The sequence below is a fragment of the Mus caroli genome, chromosome 1 (assembly GCF_900094665.2).
Source record: "Mus caroli chromosome 1, CAROLI_EIJ_v1.1, whole genome shotgun sequence".
Lineage (NCBI taxonomy): Eukaryota > Metazoa > Chordata > Mammalia > Rodentia > Muridae > Mus > Mus caroli.
Genome location: NC_034570.1, coordinates 161,653,287 through 161,675,151, shown reverse-complemented (window position 1 = coordinate 161,675,151; position 21,865 = coordinate 161,653,287). Strand labels below are relative to the sequence as shown.

Below are 21,865 nucleotides of genomic sequence, written 5' to 3'. Positions count from 1 at the left end.
CGGATGGTTGTGAGCCACCATGTGGTTGCTGGGATTTGAACTCTGGACCTTCGGAAGAGCAGTCGGGTGCTCTTACCCACTGAGCCATCTCACCAGTCCCTTTCTTTACTTATTTTATGTATATGAATGAGTACATCATTGCTCTCTTCAGACTCGCCCGAAGAGGGCATCAGATTCTGTTACAGATGGTTGTGAGCCACCATGTGATTGCTAGGAATTGAACTCAGGACCTCTGGAAGAACAGTAGGTGCTCTTAACCACTGAGCTATCTCTTCAGCCCAACATTCCCTTTTCCTAAAATGGGAGGACCTCTTCTACAATATAATTGAAGGTAGAGGATGCCACCCATTTCCTTCAGCAAACACTGAGGACTTTAAAGAGCTTCTTGGATGTTTCTCCTACTCTGAAACTAAAGAGGGTCAGAAGACAGCCAAAAATCTAGGAACAAATCAGGGGTGAGCTATTCTATATCTGGTCCTATATCTCCCACATCTACAGTAGGCTTCTGTGAAGAGATATTCACAGCTCAGAATAGGGCAAGAGTTTGGCTAGAATTCCCCCTCTGTATTTAAATTTAAGAAGAAAAAAAAAAAGCTTTTACATACCCTATGTTTTTGTTAACTCCCTGGAAACAAGATCTTTCTATGTTTCTTAAGACTCTGCTAAAACATAAGTGCTTTTGTCTAACACAAACTCAAGTAAATCCACCAAGTCTGTACCTCTCGTGGTCAAAACAAGTACCTGGAGGACCCAAGCCTATGGAATTAGACATCTCAGCTGCCGAGGCAGCAAAGACAGCTAGGCAAGTGCTCCAGAGATTGGCGATGATTTCTTGGTTCCTCTTGTCCTGTCCTAATCATACCCCTTCATCTTTCTCATGATTAGTCTGTGTTTCAAAAGCATATGTCTGGCGCTGAGGGGCCACAAGAGGGACAACAGGGTGAAGCTCTCTAGGGGGCAGACTAAGCCGACTCCTGGGCTCAGACCCCTCTGTGCCTTCAGGTGGGCGTTCCAAACAGCTAAGGGGCCGGGAAGAATGGGCAAGGATCATGCTACAAGGAGGGGTTCTGGAGCTGAGACTATAATCCCCACCTCCAGTACAGGTCTGGGTCCGCCGAACTCCCTGAGACTCGGTCCTCTGGCGTTCCCGGGCCAGGGCCACAGCAGCATCAAAAGAAAGACTGCCCCCATTCCTCCAGGAAGCTCGAGAACCCCAAGCTTTTTCTCCAGGAGTCCCATCAAGCCTACCAGGCCTTGGACATGGGCTTGCAGGTGCTACATGGATCTTGCTACACATTGCACTGGGCATCTTGGCAAACTGTGGTTTGGGGGGCACTACAGGAACAGAGCGGACCTGTCGGACCTGAACTAGGGTGGAAGCCAGACGCATGCCCACACCACCAGCTAACCCACAGGGACAAGAATACAGGTCACATGTCTCAGGATTAAGCTGTCCCTCAGCCTCCATGCCCTCTGGTTCAGATGGCTGTAGCGGGGCTTGTTTCATCTCAGAGGTCTGTTCATTGATTTCTTCTGTACTGTCAACCCTCAGTAACTCGACACCTGGCCCTTCAGAGAGGGCCCCCTCTTCTAAGTGGTCACCAACACCTCTCATGACTTCAGTTTCTACATCTATACTTCTTTGTTCCTTGCTGAAACCCCCTTCCTTCCTATCATCACCTTCTTCTTGACTTCCACTGTCTTCACTGTGTCCTTGGTCTTCTCTTGACTTAAGGTCACTTTTCCTCTTCGGTTCTTTGATCTCACCCTCTCTGCCTTTCTCAGCCTCATGTTTGTGGACAACTTCCCAGCTCTCCTCAAGAACCAGGTCTTCTTGAAACACATGCTCTGGATCCATATTAGAGTCTACTGGGGTGTCATCTCCTTTCTCAGCTCCTTCTTCTCTCCCAATCTCTCTCTCCTTCTCATCTTTACCCGGTTCTCCTATTATTTTTTCCACATCCTTAGTCTCCGTTATACTTTCAACCTCTCGACCTTCGGAATTTTCTTCCTTAGTCTCTAGCTCTTCCCTACTCCCTTCTTTAAAACTATCCATCACCTTTTGGCTCCTCTCAGCCTCCCCTCCTTCCGCATCAGCCTTTCCAGCCTCCATCTCAGTCTCTGGAGTTGCCTCTGCTTCTTCCCGGTTATCTGATGTGCTCCGGGGCTTAGCCTCCTTTTCCTGCCTGGTTTCTGAGCAGGCCTGTTCTTCTTCATCCTGTGTTGGAGGTTGTTTCCCACACCCTGCTGCCTCTTCCTCCAGACTCCCTACACCTTCCCAGTTGATGGGTTTAGGCCCCAGAAGGGGACTCAGATCATCATAGGCACTCAAGAAGACTTCTTCCCCATAGTCCTCTTCTACGTCAGGTGTGGAAACAGCAGAATCAAGGGAGCAGCAGTTAGGAGCCAGGACATACTGAGTATCATCCAGAGACAGGTCATCCAGGGGTGGCTCCACAGAGAACTCTTCTACCTGTAGGCGTAACATTGTGGCTAAGGACCAGGTAGCCCTATCCACTCTCTGGGCTACACACTACTTATATACCCAGCGAATCTCCTCCTTACCTGAGGCCCAACTCTCAGCAGCTCCTCCAGGTAGCCCATCCCAGGGTCGTCCTCCCCAAGGGAGAAAGCTGCTGCTCCTGCTGCTCCTGCTGCTCCTGCGGCTTCTGCCTTGGCCACCTCCCTCTCCTCCACCCCCACCCACTCAGGCTCTGAGCTGCTCAAATCCTCTAGGAAGGAGAAGGAGTCCTGCACTTCCTGGGACAGGGAGTCCTCCAGGGCAGGAGTCATGGCTGTAGGGCTCGAGTCATCCAGGGGACCTGGGACTGATCTTGCCTCTGATTTCTCATCTGTTGAGAGAAAGATAGTTCCAGGAATCAAAAAGTCAAAGTCAGCCCCAACCCCTTCCAATATGGTATTCCTCATATTGACATGCTAGGGGCCCAACACGCCCAGTATTTAACAGATAGTCCACATAGCACATTCTCTCAGATCAGAATGACTAACTACTTATAGAGCTCTCTTGGTTAATTCTCACTGAAGTGGCAAGCATTGTCCTACGTGTCGGGATTAAACACACGCACCACCATGACCAGCCCTAAGCATTGTGTTTTGTATTTTTATAATGATTTTCTCTATTTTCTCTGCAGAATAAAATATTACATAGAGGGGTTGGAGAGATGGTTTTGTTAATAAATTCATGGTATGCAAACATGAGGACCTGAGTTTGACCCCCAAAATTCATGTAAAATTAGTCTAAGTATGGTGGTGTGCTCTTATGATCCTAGCACTGGGCAGACATGGGGGATAGGTGGGTCCATGCAGTTAGTTGTCCAACCACCCTAGCCTACTTGGCAAGTTCCAGGCCAGTGAAATACTCTGTCATATAAAAATGTTTAAAAAACAAAGACAGCATCTGAAGAACAACAAACACCTAAAGTGGTTCTCTGGGCTCTCCATTCATATGCACACAGCACATGCAACTCCCCTCCACACACACACACACTCCAAAAATAAAAGATCTGTTATGGAGGATGCTACACTACACCCTTTGTCGGGACGTGTCTCTTGTACCAAAGGCCAGTCTCAAACCACAGAGCTGGGGCTTGACCTCAAGCTTCCATTGTTCCCATCTCCATCTCCTAAGTGCTGGATTACAGAGGTTAGCTTCCGGGCCAGGTTTATATGGTGCTGGAGATCACACCAGGGGCTCTGTGCATCCCAGGCAAGCACTCTACCAATGGAGCATACATACCGTCTGCTCCTTATCCCTGTTTTGCATGTAATAAAACCAAAGAGTGGGAGAGATGACTCAGTGGTTAAGAGCATTGACTGCTCTTCCAGAGGTTCTGAGTTAAATTCCCAGCAACCATATGGTAGCTCACAACCATCTGTAATGGGGTCCTATGTACCTTCTAGTTTGTGTCTGAAGACAGCTGCAGTGTACTCATATAAATTAAAAAAAAAATCTTAAACAACAACAACAACCCAAACTCAAAGCAATTTGTCCAAGGTCACACAGTGAACATGTGGTACAGACAAAACCTGCACCTCTGTGTACTTAACTGTCCCAGTTATGTCTGCCCTAGACAACCTCAGGGTTTCTCATCAGTGATGCTTTGGGAAGGTGGAATGGGAGCATGGGTCAGATCCTAGCTTCGCTTCTTCCTACCTAACTCAGTAGTAAGCTGTTTGAGATGACTCTCAGGCTCTACTGTGGTAATGTGAGAATAACAATACTTGTATCTTCATACTATGAAAAAATGAAGTGAGCCAATGCCTCCTGATGCTCAGCGTGTGCTGAGAAGTGTCGGCTAGCTCAATAACCCCGACTGCCCTGGAACTCACTCTGTAGCCTCTGCCCTCCGGGTGCTGAGACTACAGGCCTGCGCCACCATGGCCCAGCTTGGCAGTAACTCTAAACACTAGCTTTTTACTTACTCAACCCCTTTACATGTCTGGCATACAGCCCTAATCTTGGGATTAAATCAGTGGATTTGAAGCCTGGCAGAGATTTCCCTCTCCATGAACTTTATATAACATGATAATATCATGGATTCCCATACTCCAGATGTAAACAGGCAATATCAGACAACAGAAAGCCTAAGGACTGAGGCCTCTGACCTTCCAAGCCTACATCCTCATCCCAGAACATCAACCTAAATTTCTAGACCCCTAGGAAATCTCCAAGTTCTCACCTGGGGGGCCAGGGCCAAGGCCTGGGCCAGGGCCAGGACCCGAGGCAGGGCTTGGCCGGGGTTGTAGGGCAGGGCACTCAAGGCCTCGGGTGAGCCTGACCAAGGAGACATTAGAGATGATGTTTGGAGGAACACTGAGGATGGAGGTTATGTGCAGAGGGAGGTTGACGTTGTAAGGGTCTGAGATGTGGACACCAGCACAACGCTCTGCTCTACTGCTCCCTAAGGCCCGAACAGCTGACCGCCCGGCTCGTGGAGTTCCCGGCTCAGAATTGGCACTGCCCGGTGCCTCTGCTTCGGGCTCCTGTTCTCCTTCCATAGAATTACTCTCCAAGCTCTCAGGCATCAGTGAGCTTGGCTGAGAACTGCTGGACCCCACCAGCCCCTCCGGCTCTGCAGGAGAGAGAGAAGAGAGAGAGTCAGGTAGTCATTAGCCTCAGCTTCAAGGGGTCCTGCCAGCTCATGCAAGACCTCATTGCCTCTGTTTTCTTAGATTCTAGAGGCAGGATAAGTGGAACATACCAGACCCAGCTTCCTTTAGCCACCACTGCAACTTATCCATCCATCCGGTCAGAAGATCAAAAGACACGCCTACCTGATGGATCTTCTTCCTCTCTGTAGATACCGTCACCAGCTATCACTACCACACACACGAGTGCATGTGTTGACACCCTCCTATATACATACTCAGAGTCTCCTTCACATACAGATACTCATGAATACAGACAATAGGTTCATCTCAGTAAAACTTGGCATCTAACTCCAAGACTGGTACATTAATAGGAACTCATTAATTTTTATTAATTAGTGGGCATAGTTGGCTATACTTATAAACCCACAGGCCTTTGCTGCTGTTGTCACTGCACATACACATATACACATAGCCACTGAGACCTCTACTCACCGTCACTGACCCCAGCGGCAGCACTCAGCGAGTCCATGCTTTTGGCAGGCCGCAGTGTCCCCTTACTGGATTTTTCTTCTGAAAATACAGACATACATAGATAGCACCAGGACCCTGCACAGATTCAGCAGAGTCCTATCCCCCCCACTGTCCCAGACTTACCCCTGTCCTCAGCCCTCAGTGGAAGTTTACGTTTTGTCTCGTGTCCAGATCGACCCAAATTGAAGATAGAGCGCCATTTCCTGACCTTCAATGACCCCTTTCTTCTGCAGATTAATGGGGATGCAATTAGGAGAGCAACCTGATGATCAGTGAAGGGAAGGAGTCCCAGGAAGGAGACCTTACTTGTGTTCTGCAATCTCAATAATAGTATGGTAGGGTCGGATCTGTGGAGGTCCATCCCCAGCCTGCAAGATGCTGGGCAAGTGGTAGGGAAGAGAGGTGGGCATGAGGTCCTCGGAGCTGCCTGATGCCCGGGCTCCTGGAAGTGATTTCCATCCACTCTCCAAGTCTACACCAGCTAGGAAAACAAAGGAAATGTCCAGCCAAAAGCAGAGCCAAGAAAGGAACCTCATGTCCCCAATCCATCCCTACCTCACCAACTACCAAGGTAAAGATCTATTCTGAGGCTCTTGGAGATAGACCCTCTGTATCGTAACAAAGGGGACCAGGAGACTCCAAGAGGTGATGCAGAAGCCGATCTGTGTGCTACAATGACAGTAGAAAGTGCCTGCTCAAGCCCTAGCTGTATTACTATCTCTCCAGTAGTCTCTGTATATGACCATCACCTACTTCTCTCTATGAGAGACACTTCCTACCTACAGTATGAGAAAAGTGAAGTAAATGACTTTGAGACTCCTCACACTCCATCTTAGTTAAAAGACCAGGAAACAATTAAGCTCTCTGTAACATGATTCCCCTGGCAGAGTGGTGATATGTAATGGGCAGAAAGGATACTAACCAGAGAGGGAGTCACCCCTAAAGAGCTGGTCCACATGGGTAAGGATGAACTCCACAACAATGGACTGCACTCGAACCTCCATGAACGCTGCTGTCCCATTGAAGCCTGAGGCCTCTATGTCCTTAGACCTGTAAAGACATGGAGTTGGCCCCTCCCACAGCTCAAAACAGGCGCATGTGCGAGATACACTCACACGCACGCGCACACACACAAACACACAAGATAGACAGGACAGGATCTCGTTATATTACTGTGACCTGGGACTCTCTCTACACACCAAGCTCCTACCTCTGTCTCCTGAGTGTTAGTGTTAAAGTGTTGCAAAATGCCCTGCCTCTGAAATACCCTATGCCCTATGCTCTCCCCTCCTTGTCCTTACCTCCAGTTCTACCTCTTTTTTTTTTTTTTTAAAGATTTATTTTACTTAAGTACACAGTCGCTGTCTTCAGACACACCAGAAGAGGGCATCAGATCTCATTATAGATGGTTGTGAGCCACGCTGGGAATTGAACTCAGAACCTCTGGAAGAGCAGCCAGTGCTCTTAACCTCTGCGCCATCACTCCAGGCCCCCAGTTCTACCTCTTAAGCCACATACATGTATGATTCAAGCTCGGATGTCACTTCCTCCAGGAAAGCCACCTTAGACACCTTCACATAATAGGTGCCTTCCTTTCACACTTCTTGCACTGTAGCACAAAAGGCGGGCTATGGAAATTGTTATAATTGATACTGCTTTGTGCCATACTGAAATACAGGCCAGGTCTTGAATAGATTTCAAGGATGTTTGCTCAACAACTGGTTGGCAAAAACCAAGATTCTAGCCCCTGAACTCCACAGCCCAGTGGAAAGAGACAGAGGCCTTGCTCTTAACAACCTCACTCAGTCTCAGAGAAGGCCCAAGTCAGTGGGCTGTGTGCTACTTGGCTGCTGCTGATCTTTCCTGCCTTGCTGGGTTTATGAGACCCTCCTCAAAAACCCTTCTCCAGTGCACCCACACAACCACACCCATCTGTGTAAATTTAGCCTCCCAGGAGCTTCACACTGCTCATACATGCACCCACCTCAGCAGGTTGGGGGCCCACACAATTGCCAGATTGCGAGCATGCATGTTGGTTTGGGCACTAAATGAGGCCATGTGGACCAAGTGGCGCATAAGGAACTCCAGGGTCCTGCAGGAAGGAAGAAAGAGATCATCTAAAATATACTTTGAGCATGGTTGGGCTGAGACTTGAAAGTTGGGAGGGACAAGCAAGGCTGGGCCCTTAGGGCACAGGAGGAGGGGACAGAGATGGCTCTGCAGTATAGGGGGTGGAGCCTCACACACCTGTAGTTTTGGATAGGGAGTTCTTGAAGCACTTCTAGGATCTTGACCAATCGCTCTGGCTCTAGCTGCACGGCCACTGCCTCCTATTGGGAACAGAGGCATAAGTAGGAGACATTGACTCAGATTTGACCCCATGTGCTTCTCAGAGCTCCAAATTAAACTCTTGGGAATGATCTGTGCTATGTTCCACAATGGTCCCACCTAAATCTTCAAGGCACCATAAAATAGTAAAGTTAAAAACACCTCCAGCTGAGTATGGTAGCACACGCCTATGACCCCAACACTCTAGAGGTAGATGCAAAAGCCAGAAAACAAGGGCAAGGATTTAGCCCCATGGGAGAGGGCTTGCTTTGCATGCCCAAGACCACAGGTTTGATTCCTAGAACCACAGGAAGAAAACCTAGGGCCTTCAGAACAACAAATGACTGCTGGATCTGACACTTAATAGTCTGTCTCGTGACCTTGAACTACTCACTATCCTTCCCTTGTCTGCTTTGGTACAGCTCTGGAACTAGACTGCAGAGATGTTTAAAGGTGTCTAGGGAGTTGACCCCTCCGGGCTAGGCTGGATGGATTGAGAAGGATGTAGTTGCTATTCAGAGTCTCCCCATTGTTGGCTCAATAAAATACAAGCCCTTTTGGCAAGTAGATAAGAGTCTGCTATGTTGCCCAACCTGGGCTCAAACTCTATGCTCCAGCAAGCCTTCTGCCTCAACTCCCCAAGCAGCTAGAACTTCATTTTTAAAATGTTACTCAAATTAGGATACCATTTTTGCAATATGTCTTCTTCTCCAAAGCTATTTAACAGCTTTACAGCGGATGGAGGGACATTCCTGAAAATATTTTTGCTATGTGAGTAGCTTTCTTGTTCTCTTAAGTGTAGGGAAACTCTGGTCTAGGTGTTTTCCAAAGCCACTTGGTTATGACAACCTGCCCTTTATCTTCCAAGTCTTACCACTGTGCTGTGTGTGGTCTGCAGGCCTTCCGGGAAACACACCAATAGGGAGAAAATGAGGACAAGAAGGACGGGGGTTGGCAGAGGTTACAGGGACTAGGAGGTTTGAGGAGGAGAAATCTTCTTTCCAGTCACTCACTATCACGAGTGTTAGAGCATCACACTATTGATGCATGTCCAGAATTCCAACGGGCTTTGCATCATCAGCTTCAACCCATAAAGGCATTTCCAAGGTAGCCATTCCACAAGGATTGTGGCTGCCATGGGGCACACCTGGGATGTCAAAATTGAAGTGTTTGCCCTAGAACCCTGTCTTCCACCCTTCTGCCTCTCAACTCACAGCAAACTTGTCATAGAGCCGGTAAGTGAGGAGGGGATCTGGGAGTTCTCTGAAGTAGGCCTTGCACAAGGAAGAGACACAGTGAATGTCCTGGAGATAAACGTCCCGGCGCAGGTCTGGCTTCCGCTCCGTCTCAAACTCCTGCCTGGGGAGGTACAGGGTGCTCAGGAGTAGGAAAGGTCAGACAGAGGATGTGGAGGGAGAAGCAGGAGCTAGAGAGGTCAGATAGGACCGTGGGCCAACATGTGTGAGACTTGAAAGGAGAATGTTGGAATGTACATATATACATATGTATATACACTATATATAAATAAATATATATGCACATATATATACATACAGGCATATTTACATATATTTCCTATATATATAAACAAGTATTAGGAATTGCATATGTGGTTATGTAGATGTGACTATAAGAATGCTAAGTGGATCTGTGCATGACTAATAAGGGATATATGATTAGCAACAAAGGGGTATGTAGGAATCAATAAACATGGGGAATGGACGTAAATGTGTCTTTCCCATCTTCCTTTCTTCCTTCCTTCCTTCCTTCCTTCCTTCCTTCCTTCCTTCCTTCCTTCCTTTCTTCCTTCCTTCCTTTCTAAAGAAAGGACTCCACTATATAACTCTGGGTGGCCTGGAACTCAATATATAAACCAAGCTAACCTCTGACACCCAGAGATCCATCTGCCTCTGCCCCCCTGAATGCTGGCATTCACGTTGTGTACCACTATGCCTAGCTTGGGTATAATGCTTAAAACAAACATGTTAAGTCTTCATGGTCTTGATTAGATTAGCCAAGAGTTGCTCAGTATGATACCCAACATATCAACAACCAAAGGAAAGAAAAATAGACAAAGCGGAAACACAGATTCTCCTGAGAGGAGGATTTCCTCGAATTTGAGATTAGCTTATGCTATAGAATGAGTTCTAGGCCAGTTTGAGTTACAGAGTAATAATGAAGAAGAAGAAGAAAGTGAGATCCAGACAAGAGGCTAGGGAGCTATCTCAGTTGATAAAGTGCTCACTACACAAGCATATGAATCTGTGTTCAGATTCCCAGCACCTATATAAAATGTCAGGCACAGCAACAGAAGAAGCCTGTAAGCTCAGCAGTGGGAAAACATACTAGGGGATCCGGGAGCTTGCTGGCCAGTCTGTCTAGCCAAATCTGCAAGTTTCAAGTTCAACAAGATACCCTGTCTTCAACTCTGCAGGCTTCAAGTTCTGCATGATACCCCATCTTCTTCTTCTTCTTTTTTTTTTAAAGATTTATTTATTTATTATATGTAAGTACACTGTAGCTGTCTTCAGACACTCCAGAAGAGGGCATCAGATCTTGTTACGGATGATACCCCATCTTCAAACAACAACAATAATAGTAATAATATAGAGGGGACTGAAGAGATGTTCAACGGTTAAGAGCACTGGCTGCTCTTCCAGAAGATCCAGGTTCCATTCCTAGCATCTACGTGGTTCCTCACAACCATTTGTAACTCCAGTTCTGGGTCTCATCTGACCTCTGTGGGTACCAGGCACACACATGATGCATAGACATACAAGCAGGCAGAACACCTATACACATAAAATAAAAAATACATGAATTTAGGGGGCTGGAGAAATGGCTCAGCAGTTAATAGTACTGCCTGCTCTTCCAGAGGTCCTGAGTTCAATTCCCAGCAACCACATGGTAGCTCACAACCATCTGTAATGCAATCCAGTGCCCTTTTCTGGATGTGTGAAGACAGATCACTCATATGCAAAATAAATAAATAAATAAATAAATAAATAAATAAATATTAAAAACATATGGATTTGAAAAATAAAGTGAAGAATGGTTGTGGAAGAGAAGCAACACTGACCTCTGACCTCCACATAAATGCACACAACTACACCAACACACATGTACACATAACATACATGAAAGAAGAAAAGAAACATTTACATGTCAAAGGACACAATCAATAAAATGAACCCTGGGTTCAAAATCCCCACTACCACAAAGAAGAAGAGGAGGAGGAAGAGGAAGAAAAGGATGGGAAGGGGGAGGGGAGGACAACCCACAGCCCACAGATGGGGAAGGGAAATACAGCTCAGCACACACTGATTACAATCCAGGATTCAGAACATACAAACAATCTTGTCACAACACAGTGATTCAACAAACAAACAAACAAACAAACAAACTTAAGCGCAAACATAAGATTTGAACAGGCACAGCTCAGAAGTGCATGAAGGCCATTCAGCCTCATCTGCAGCTGGAGAGACACATACATAAGTCACAATGACACATCCGTACACACCCACCACAGTGGCAACAACCAAAAAAGACCCAGTAACAAAAGCTGGCAGGGACATGGAGAAATTGGAACCTTCATCCATTGCTGGCAGGGGTGTAAATGATACAGCTGCTAAGGAAAACAGTTGGGTAGTTACTATTAAAAGTTCAACACGAAGTTACCATATGGCCCAGCAATTCCGCTCAGGTATACACTCATAATAACTGAAACTACATCCACAAAAATTTGCACACATTTGTAGCAGAGTCCTTTGGAATAACCAAACGGTGGAAACCTGGACAGCCACCAACTGAGGAATGAGTAAAATAAAAAAACAAAAAAATACTTATGTAGCTATGCCAGGGAATTGTATTCATCTATAGAAAGCAGTAAAATACTAGTACATGCCACAGAATGCGTGAACTTTGAAAGAACTCAGAGGGAAGAGCAGACTTAGAAAAACACGTATCATTTCATTGGTTTATTTGAGATGTCCAGGGCAGACAGATCCATACAGACAGAAAGTCCGTTTGGGGATGGGTGCAGGGGAAATGTAGAGTTTCTTTGAAGGGTGGTGACATGTTCTGGATGCGTCATAGTGATAGCTACAGTGTTGGGGACATACTGAAACGGCTGACTTAGAGATTTTTAATGGCAAATTTTATAGTATGCAAATCATGGGTACCTGCTTACCTCTGTGTGTGTGGGTGTGTTAAAAGTAGTAGACTGTGTGTGTATATCTGGGAATGGAGAGTGTGTGTGTGTTGGGAGTGAGCTTGGGGTCCCCACTTCACCTGACCAGACTTTAGGTCCTCTCCACAGGATAGTATCTAACACCTCTGCTTCCTCCTCCCACTTCCCCTCACCCCTCCTCCAGCTCTCTCCAGCCGCTTTCCCATGGCTCCCTGGCCTCCTACCCACAGAGTCTGCCTGCGCTATCTGACTCACCGGAGCTTCTGGATGTTAGAGGAGACCCCTGAGAGGCGGTAGATCCCATCCACCACTCCATACTCTTGCACAAACTCGGCACAGCTCCGTAGCACCTGGGGCACTGGGGGGACACAGAAGGCAGAGAAAAGAAAGAAAACGTTTCTAGCTTCTCAGCTAAGGGGTCTGAGAAATGGCAGCATCACGAGAAAGGGTTCACTAAGATTAAGGGCAAAACGTAAAACATCCAACCCTCACTAGAAAGGTTCTTACAGATGAACCTATCTGTACAATCTTTCTATCCGTTGGTCCTGGAGTACCAGCATAAAGCCCTGTCCTGAAGAGGAACTGACTGCTCCTCAGTATTAACCCTCTCCATTCTCTTTCCAAAACTTCACCTCTTTTTGTTTTGTTTTGTTTTGTTTTGTTTTGTTTTCGAGACAGGGTTTCTCTGTGTAGCCCTGGCTGTCCTGGCACTCACTTTGTAGACCAGGCTGGCCTTGAACTCAGAAATCTGCCTGCCTCTGCCTCCCAAGTGCTGGGATTAAAGGAGTGTGCCACCACGCCCGGCCCTTTTTTGTTTTTCCCCCTGAGAAAGGGTTTCTCTGTGTAGTCGAGGCTGTCCTGGAACCCCCTCTGTAGACCAGGCTCGTCTCGAACTTACAGAGATCCGCCTGCCTCTGCCTCTCAGGAATGAGCCACCACTGCCTAACTCGTTTGTTTTCTTTTGAGACAGGGACTCAATCTGGATCTGGCCTTCAACTTGTGATATGGATAAGGATGGCCTTGAACTTGTGACTTTGAATTCCTGATCCTACTGCTTCCGTTTCCTGAATGCTGAGCTTATGAGTTTATGCCCCATATTTAGTTAATGTGCTACTGGGGAATCAAACCTTGGGTCTGTGCACGCGAGGCAAGCACTCTGCCAAACCAAGCACCTCAGTCCCTCCTTTTGTGATTATATACTCAGTAGTATATCCCGTTTATTATGTATGATTTAAAGGAAATGATGGGTTAGAGCTGTAGAATGATAAACCATTTTTCTACAATAACCTTGCATTCTAGTTTAACAGTTAATATATTTCACAGCTTATATATATAGATTCAGACAACAAAACCATAAAAATTAGTTAGCTTAAAGATAAATAATTACGCTGGGTGTGGTGGTGCATGCCTTTAATCCTAGCACTTGGGAGGCAGAGACAGCTGGATCTCTTAGTTTGAGGCCAGCCTGGTCTACAAAGTGAGTTCCAGGACAGCCAGGGCTACACAGGAAGACCTTGTCTCAATAAAAGCAATCATCATCATCATCACAATCATTATCATCACAATCATCATCATCACCAAATCAGTCTTATTTGACTTTTATCCTTCATAGAAACTCTCCGAATACACCGGGAGACAACAATGAAAAGCAAGGTCAGGGAGATATGTCTTTGCTGATCACTCATATAAGAGCTGGATGCAGTGACTTGAACCTATAATCCCAGCACTCCTACAGCATGATGACAGAGGAGTCACCTGTAAGTTGGTGGGCCAGCTAGCCTGGAGTGCACTGTGTAGTAGCAGAAACAAGAGAGACCCTCCTCACAAGATGGAAAGCAAGGACCAACTCTCAAAAGCTATCCAAATAAATAAAAATTTTGAAAAACAAAAAGCCTAACAGGTATCTTATATTCAGCTTTCATTTTTAAAAATTTTTTTAGTTCTGCATATGTACTCGCCCACACAGGATTGCCCAAGAGGAGCGCTGGGAACTGAAACCTGGTCCTCTGCAAGAGTAGCATGTGCGCTCAATTGCTGGACCATCTTTCCAGCCTCGAACTCAGCTTTCATTACAGGAGGCATGGGAAACACAGGTCTGCCGCTTCAGAACTGAAACTTCTCACTGTCACCCCAGAAGTTGTAAAAGGGGCAGCAGTCTTGTGCTGCAGGGGAGACAAAGCCAAAGTCTGCTCCCCAAATTGCTTTTATGTAATTCTCTACCATCCATGAAAAAAAAAAAAAAGAACGATGCTTACCCAACTGACATGGAAGGCAGCCGAAGGCAGTTAGTTTGAGGGACTTTCTCCGGTAAGAGAGTTTGCAGTTACTCGGTTTGGCATTGGAAAGTACCACTTCTAATCACATGGTAAAGCATGAGACAAGAAAGCTGACTTCCACAAGTTGTCCTTTTTGCTCTACATGTCCTCTGTGGCACATGTGCACCCGCCCGCCCACCCACACATAAAATAAATAATAAACACTTTTTTAAAGTGCAAGAGAAGTTATGTTACCTCTCTGGCCCTGGGCTACCACTATGTAACCTCCTTAAGGATAATATGTGCTATTTCTCCTGTTATCTTGGCATAGTATCAGCTGGGATAGAGTCTCAAGAACAAGTTTTGAATCCCACCTAGAAAGCTAAGGAGAGCTATGCATGCAACCTAACACAAAACTGTACAACGAGGTTCTTTCCGCCCTTGAAATTCTTGGCTATATAAGCACCCAGCCAACTCCACCCAAGTACCCACTGCTTATCTTTTCCTTTGGTTTTTGTTTTGATTTGTTTTATGTCCAGTTGCTTGGTTGGCTTTTGGTTTTTTGGTTTGTTTATTCATTTCCCCATAGGATTTCTCTGTGTAGTCCTGGCTATCCTGGAACTCACTTTGTAGACCTTGGACTCAGAGATCACCTGCCTCTGCCTCCCGAGTCCTAGAATTAAAGGAGTGTGCCACCACCACCACCCGGCCTCATTGCTTATCTTAAAATGGGAGAACACAGACTAAGGAATAAAATATGAACTCTTCAGCCTGGGATATAAGACCTTCACAGACTAGATCCTGACAAATTCCATAACTGGGCCCTTTGCAAGTTCATAAACAAGTCAGGGCACCATCCCTCACTGATGCAGTTTGGATATGATTTTCCCCCTCAAAGATCCCTGTGTTAGAAGCCTGGCTCCCAGTGTGGAGATTTGAGATGGGGAGACAGTTAAGAAGGTGGAACCTAGTGACTGATGATTAGGTCAGGGGCTCAGGCCGGCCTTTCAAGATGCTCCTATACTTTTCAGGTTCTGGGATTATAACTGTGTTCCAACAAGCCTCCCAGTGCTACCTCTTCAGGGTGGGATGGGCTCTGTGTGCCTGGATCAGAGAGTGTGTTGTCATAAGCAATCCCACTGCACGCTCCTGTTCCCTTCTGTATATGGACAATTTTCTTTCCACCTCACCATATTGTGTGGGGTCCCTTGCCAGGATGCCAATATACGCTCTCTGAAACCGAGCTACTGCAGTGATGAACCAGATCAACCTCTTTAGAATTTCTCTGTTTTGGTTTTGGGAGGTTCACTGTAGCACAAAATTAAGGCACTCACTTTCTTCTCCTGTCGGGAAATACCTTCCCCTCCAGTTGCCTGGCAAATTATTCCTGAAAAACGTATCTCAAGCATCACCTCTTAGCTGGGCTAAGCGGCTCATGTCTACAGTCTGTGCTCCTTGGAAGGCTGGGGCACTTAAGCCCAGGGATTCAGGGACAGCCTACAACATAGTGAGACCACCTGGAAACAAAAAAGTAAACAAGGGCTAGGGAGGTGGCCAGGCAGTTACACGAGAGCTTGTCTGGAAATCAAGAGAACTGGAGTTCATAGCCCCAGAGTCCATGTAAATGGGTTGCAAGTCCAACCTCGGAAGGTGGAGAGTGGGGATGCCCCAGAGCAATCAGGCTTGTGATACTAGCAACATCAGCAAACTGTGGGTTTGACTGAGACCCTCCCCAAAATAATATGGTGCAGAGTGACGGAGGAAGATGCAAAACACCAGTCTCAAATCTCCACATACACAAGTACACCCACATACACACGTGTGAGTAAGACAAAGGTAAGTAAAAACACTGCTGTGGATTCTGAACCCATTGCAGATATCTATGGTACAGATCCCATAGTGCTTTCTTTGCTCATTATGGTATTTTTAAAAAGACGGATTTAATTTGTATGGTACATGCAGGTACCTGAGGTATCCAGAAGAGGGTGTCAGTTTAAGGTGGAACTGGAGATACGGGTGGTTGGGAGCCACACTGTGGGTTCTGGGGACTAATCCCAGGTCCTCTGCAAGATGCTCTTAACTGTTTGTTTGTTTGTTTTTAAGAATTATTTATTTATTTTATTTATGAGTACACTGTAGGCTGTCTTCAGACACACCAGAAGAGGGCATCAAATCCCATTAACAGATGGTTTTAAGCCACCATGTGGTTGCTGGGAATTGAACTCAAGACCTTTGGAAGAGCAGTGTCTTAATGCTCTTAACCGCTGAGCCATCTCTCCAGGTCGCTTTTAACTGTTGAGCCATCTCTTTAGCCCAGTATACTTGCCATACTTTATTATAAGTGTGTTGTGTCTATACCTCCCGATAAAAGGTACTATCGCATCAGAGAATCCTAACTCTCACTGAGGTGAAACATCAAGTCTTTGTTAGCTTATATAGAGAATAAATCAGAATTTACATCTGAATCATTGATGAGACCAGATAAAGGACATTGCCTTTGACGAAACGCTGGGTACTGTTCGCTGGGACTCACTAGAGAGATTCCTCCAATGTCACTGTTAGAGAAAGCTGTGTTTCTTCTAAGCTACCTGTGCTTTGTTTCCCAAAGGCCTCTGAGTCTCACATGACTTTAACTACTAGGCAGTTCAAGGCCCACCCCTAGAAGCCACACAGAACGACCGGATGCGCATTTCTGGCTGCTGCCTTCTTCCTTTCCCTTTGCATCAGCTTCTTCCGTCATTTGTGCTGTTCATTGCGTGGGGTCTCAGAAGCCATCCCAAGCTTTTTGTGGAACAAAGTACAGCAGAGAAACGGTGAAGGATAGAGACCAGTCTCCGGCTTTCAGTTCTCTTCCTGTGACCTGGTTTTCAGATCCTTTCTCTTTTTTGCTCATAACTGGAACTTGGGAAAGCCGAGAAAAGAACCGTGGAAGGTAAAGGACACTGACGGACGGCTTCATGTTCGGGCAGTGCTTATGTTAATGTGCACCATCCTTAGAACGAGGGACCAAAGACATTTCCACAATGTCCCAAGACTGAGTGGTTCCTGAAATTTGGGGCCCTTGTCATCCTTTCTCACCTCACTCCAGTCCCAAGCTTGTGGATTAAGGTTCATGCCTTAAGACCGTTTGCATTTTCCCATGATCCCCCTGTTCCTACCTCTCTGCAATGAATGCAGAGATGAGGCCAACTGGAGTGTTGAAGTTACTGTTCTGCCTTTGAGTACCTAGTGGTACATTGACTCTGTTAGCCACCACATTACTCTGCTGATTCATCAATAGTCTGCTAGTCTGGGCCTAGATACTGCACACTGGTCATCCCAGGACTCAGAGCTGCACAGCAAGACTGCATCTCAAAATAAATATATTAACATCAATAGCCCCAGCTCATCTAAACTCCTAGTTCCATCCAAACTAGGTGCTCTTCTCCTTTTCTTTTCAGTTGATTTTTGAATCCCTGGAGTAGGTCTGTACAGAGAGGGAAGATCTCAAGGAGCCCGAGCCATAAAGGAAGTGGGCTAAGAGAAAGCAGGGTCACAGAGATTGTGGAACTGCATATATGAATCAGAGGAATCCAGTCAGAGATACAGTCTAGACACAAGATTGGGGTGATAGAGTCAAAATGCCTAGAAGAATATGGATGGAGTCAAGGGAGAAGGAGCTACAGCAAATTAGAAACCTAAACAAGATATCCAAGCATGTGTAGTAGGGCTTAGGGGAAGAAAGAGATCCATTTAGGGGAAAAAGAGTTGGGGAAGAGGTCTGAGGTTGAACGAGAATGTAAAGATAGAGAAAACCAAAATGATACATCTGTGAATATCAGTTCACCGGAAGCAGATGACCTGCCTGGTCTGAGCCTTTTTCATTCACTTACTGGGCCTTTGGCTAATGAGAGAAACTGTTATCAATCAGCTTCATTCATCCAAACCCTGTCTGTACCAGGGATGTTTTGCTCAGGGGAAGCCTCTATGATGCTCTGGCAGCCAACATTCATCTCTGGAGCCGTGGACACGGGTGAGGTTCTGGTGAGGGACAGAAGGTGTTCCTCTCATGCTCTGGGGTTCACTTACAACCAGGAGCCCAGCCACCTTTCACTATCCCCGAATCTCTAGAGAGAATGCCCTACACCTGTTGGGAATGGTGGGCCTGAGGATCACAGAAGTAGAATCTGGCTGTCTATGGGTTTTACGTTTCAAGACAGAGTTGGTGCTAGGAATCACAGGAAAGGGGAAAACCAGTGTAAGGAGGCTGAACTGAGAACCCAGAGCTACAAGAATATCATCCCCGCCCAGCAGTGGTGGCACATGTCTTTAATCCCAGCACTTGGGAGGCAGAGGCAGGCAGATTTCTGAGTTTGAGGCCAGCCTGGTCTATAGAGTGAGTTCCAGGACAGCCAGGGCTACACAGAAAAAACCCTGCCTCGAAAAACAAACAAACAAACAAACAAACAACAAAAAGAATATCATCCCCAATTAGGTCATATGGTTCTCTGTCAAAAGTCATTTGTCTAGTGCTGGCTACATGGATCAACAGGTAAGATAACTGACTATTGTTCCAGAGGACCTGGGTTCAGTTCCCAACACCCACACGACAGCTAACAATTGTCTATAACTCCAGTTCCAAAGAGAATCTGACACCCTCTCCTATCCTCCATGGGCATGTCACACCAGTGCATCACAGACATTCAAGCAGGCAAAAACATTCATATATATATATATATATATATATATATATATATATATATATATATGTGTGTGTGTGTGTGTGTGTGTGTGTGTGTGTGTGTGTATGTATATATGTATCATATATATATTAAAAGTAAATAAATCTCAAAAAAAATGTTTTCATCATCCATGTCAGAGGGTAAAAGATGCCTTCGATCAAGCCTGAAGACAGTTCAATCCCCGGAACCCACATGATGAGAGAACAAGCTTCCAAACTGTGTCCTCCAACCTTCACACATGCCCCGTGATACATGCAGCCACACACTCACACAGGACAAAAATAAATATCACCTGTGAGATGGTTCAGTGGGTAAAGGTGCTTGCTGTCAAACCCGATGACCCCAGGTTCACCTCTGGGACCCACAGGCTAGGAAGAGAAAACTGATCCTCTCAAGTTGTCCTCTGACCTCCCACCTGCCCTGGAACGAATGTGCCCCTCCCCAGTATGTACACAAAATACCTAAATAAGGTGAGCAATAACTTTAAAAAAGAGAGATTAATTGTCTAGAGTGGAACAATTATAAAGGAGCCAGGCCTGCTCACAGAGAAGAAGGCACAGAAAAGCCTACCTCATCTGTTTAACTATTTCTTAGGGCCTGGGCTTTCCCTTAATGGAGGCTGGTAGGGTTGGGGCCCTCTGATGGAGGAGAAAAGGGGAAGGAGGTGTCTGGGGACACAAGGGCGGGGCCAAGAGCAGGAAATGAGCTGGGAACCACCACCACCCTCCCTTCACTGCAGGCAACCAGAGAAGGGGGACAAAGAGGAAATGACAGATTGGGGTGGGGTGGAGTGGAGGGGGGGCAGAATTGTGCCCCTTTTTTTGTTAAGTTTCTCTGCATGCTGAAAACAAGCTGGGCAGTGTAGTCAGGTCGGTACTGATCAATTTCAGAACAAATTAAGGCCTGGTTCTGAGTGGTGACTGCATGTCCCGCACAGTGATGAGCCTGCAGTTGTACCTGGGCCTGCGGGCTCCCAGGCCCACTGCAGAGGGAGCTCCAGACTGGGTGCACACCCCTCTTTACTGTAGTTTCCACTCCCCACTTCAAACCAGGGCTGAAGCAGTCTGGTTCACTTTTCCCACATTCCCGGTGCAGTCTACCATCAACGGGTTTCTTCTTTGCAAGCAACTTAAAGAAGAGTGTCACTCCTCCCTGCCCCCCACCCCTCCTGTGGCCCAGCAAAGGTGCAGAAGGGCTAGGTCCTTGTCCCTTGGTGCTGTTCTCCAGTTAGGATGCCTCCCTCTCCCCTCCCCAAGTTCTATCTTCAGACTCGTTGGGCCCTTTCTTACCTGTATCTCCACTTAGTGTTCTACCAACTATCCCTTCAGCCATTTTTCTGACATCTGACCTCCATTCCCTCCACCCTGTCCCCAGTCTCCATTCTCTCATCTGATTCATCCACCTCTCCAGATTTTCCAAATCTCATCCCCCACCCCACCCATCGAGTTCTCAGCTACCGGGTCCCTAACTATCGCAGACAGGCACCTCTCCACCTTCTTCTCTGAGCCACATTTCCTGTCTTGCCTTTGCCTAGATCTCAGGTGTGGTGATCCTGGGTCACTGCCCATTCCCTAAGAGCTCATTCTGCCCAACGGAGAAGACAAGCTTGGCGTCTGCATGGCAATCCAGCCACCCAGCTGCCCCGTTCCAATTGACCTCCTTACCTTCCTGGCCCGAGTGCTGTAGATGCTCACGTAGGTCACACCCAAACACCCGTTCCTTAGAGCTGCCCTTCTTCTTTCCTTTCTGCCGAGACTTCATGGCCAGAGCCCCCAGGATCTCTGCCCCCAAAGACCTTTGACCTACCAGTCCCCCATGGAATCCCAGTCAGTAGTTGGGTTTGGCCCAGCCCCAGGGGGGCAGGGCTCCAAATTGGAGGTGGAGGGTGGCCTGGGCAAGGGACAGCAGCGCTTGCCTCTGGGGGGCCCCTGAGGCCACACGGAAGTAGATATGGAAGAGGAAGCTACCAGAACCCTGGCATGAAGCTGTGTCTCGTGGCCAAGCTGAGCACTAGCCCTTCTCGTCCTGTGCAGCTCAAGGGGGAGCAGGAAGCTGTGCAGCTCCTCAAACCCGCTTCCTGTTAGAGCATCTTTGCAACCACAGGCCTCGGGTGGGGGAGGTAGCTGGCATTCACATCCTCATCATTGCTGGGACTCCATCCATTGGTCACAGCAGAAGGTGATGTCAGAATTTCGGGGTGGAGTAAGGGTGCCTGGGGTGTGAGCAGGTGGCTGCCATTTCTAGAGACCGAAATCTCTAGGTGGGACAGAGGTCCGAGGCTTTGCCTGTGAGCACGGCAGGAAAGGACCACGCAGAACATACCCAGGGTGGGGGATGTCTTTGATGACCCTGCCATCTTGATCAGGTCACATTACTTCACTGAGCCTCCAGTCGCTGTACATTTGAAAATGAGGACACAGACCAGGTGACTTTTGAGTTTCAGTTTCTTTGTCTGTAAAGGGTACACGGCTGACCACCCCACACAGCTGCTGGAAGTTTCCAGTACAGTCAGATTAGAACCTCTTCACAAACTAAGGCACTGGCTTCCCCAAAAGGAGGTTATGTCCACACAGCCCTATCTGAGGGCTCTCAGAAATGGTTACCATGTCTTTTGAAAGCCACTTGCTCCTTTCTTAGCTGTCTCTGGGTCCTTTCCCTGGGAGGGAATCACATAGAGACTCAGTACGTAGCACTTGTGACTTACCCAGTTCAAGGGGCAAGACAGGAAT

At 47.0% G+C, this 21,865-nt stretch overlaps 1 protein-coding gene across 2 annotated transcripts; it reads right to left on the bottom strand.

Annotated features, from left to right (window-relative positions):
• Positions 1-222: 222 nt before the first annotated feature.
• Arhgap30 (Rho GTPase activating protein 30) lies at positions 223-21,125 on the bottom strand. Of its 2 annotated transcripts, none has more exons than XM_021170400.2 (12): positions 20,801-21,125; positions 12,416-12,518; positions 9,186-9,330; positions 7,891-7,973; positions 7,628-7,735; positions 6,566-6,693; positions 5,950-6,124; positions 5,767-5,870; positions 5,605-5,682; positions 4,701-5,093; positions 2,566-2,852; positions 223-2,473 (listed from the first exon to the last, which is right to left on the bottom strand). In XM_021170400.2, exons 1-12 carry the CDS (start codon positions 20,895-20,897, stop codon positions 857-859), a joined length of 3,318 nt encoding a protein of 1,105 aa, XP_021026059.1. In that variant the 5' UTR covers positions 20,898-21,125; the 3' UTR covers positions 223-856. The 2 variants fall into 2 exon arrangements, with proteins under 2 accessions (XP_021026059.1, XP_029330724.1); XM_029474864.1 differs by having other exon boundaries at positions 5,605-5,679.
• Positions 21,126-21,865: the final 740 nt, after the last annotated feature.

Bases quoted from the DNA above. Each gene is read 5' to 3' on its own strand.
- Arhgap30 (XM_021170400.2), bottom strand. From the start codon at position 20,897: ATGAAGTCTCGGCAGAAAGGAAAGAAGAAGGGCAGCTCTAAGGAACGG. The intron at 7,974-9,185 runs GTGAGTTGAGAG...TGTTCCCAATAG, and splicing joins GGCTCTATGACAAGTTTGCT to GAGGCAGTGGCCGTGCAGCT. The intron at 2,474-2,565 runs GTAAGGAGGAGA...TTACGCCTACAG, and splicing joins TGCTGAGAGTTGGGCCTCAG to GTAGAAGAGTTCTCTGTGGA.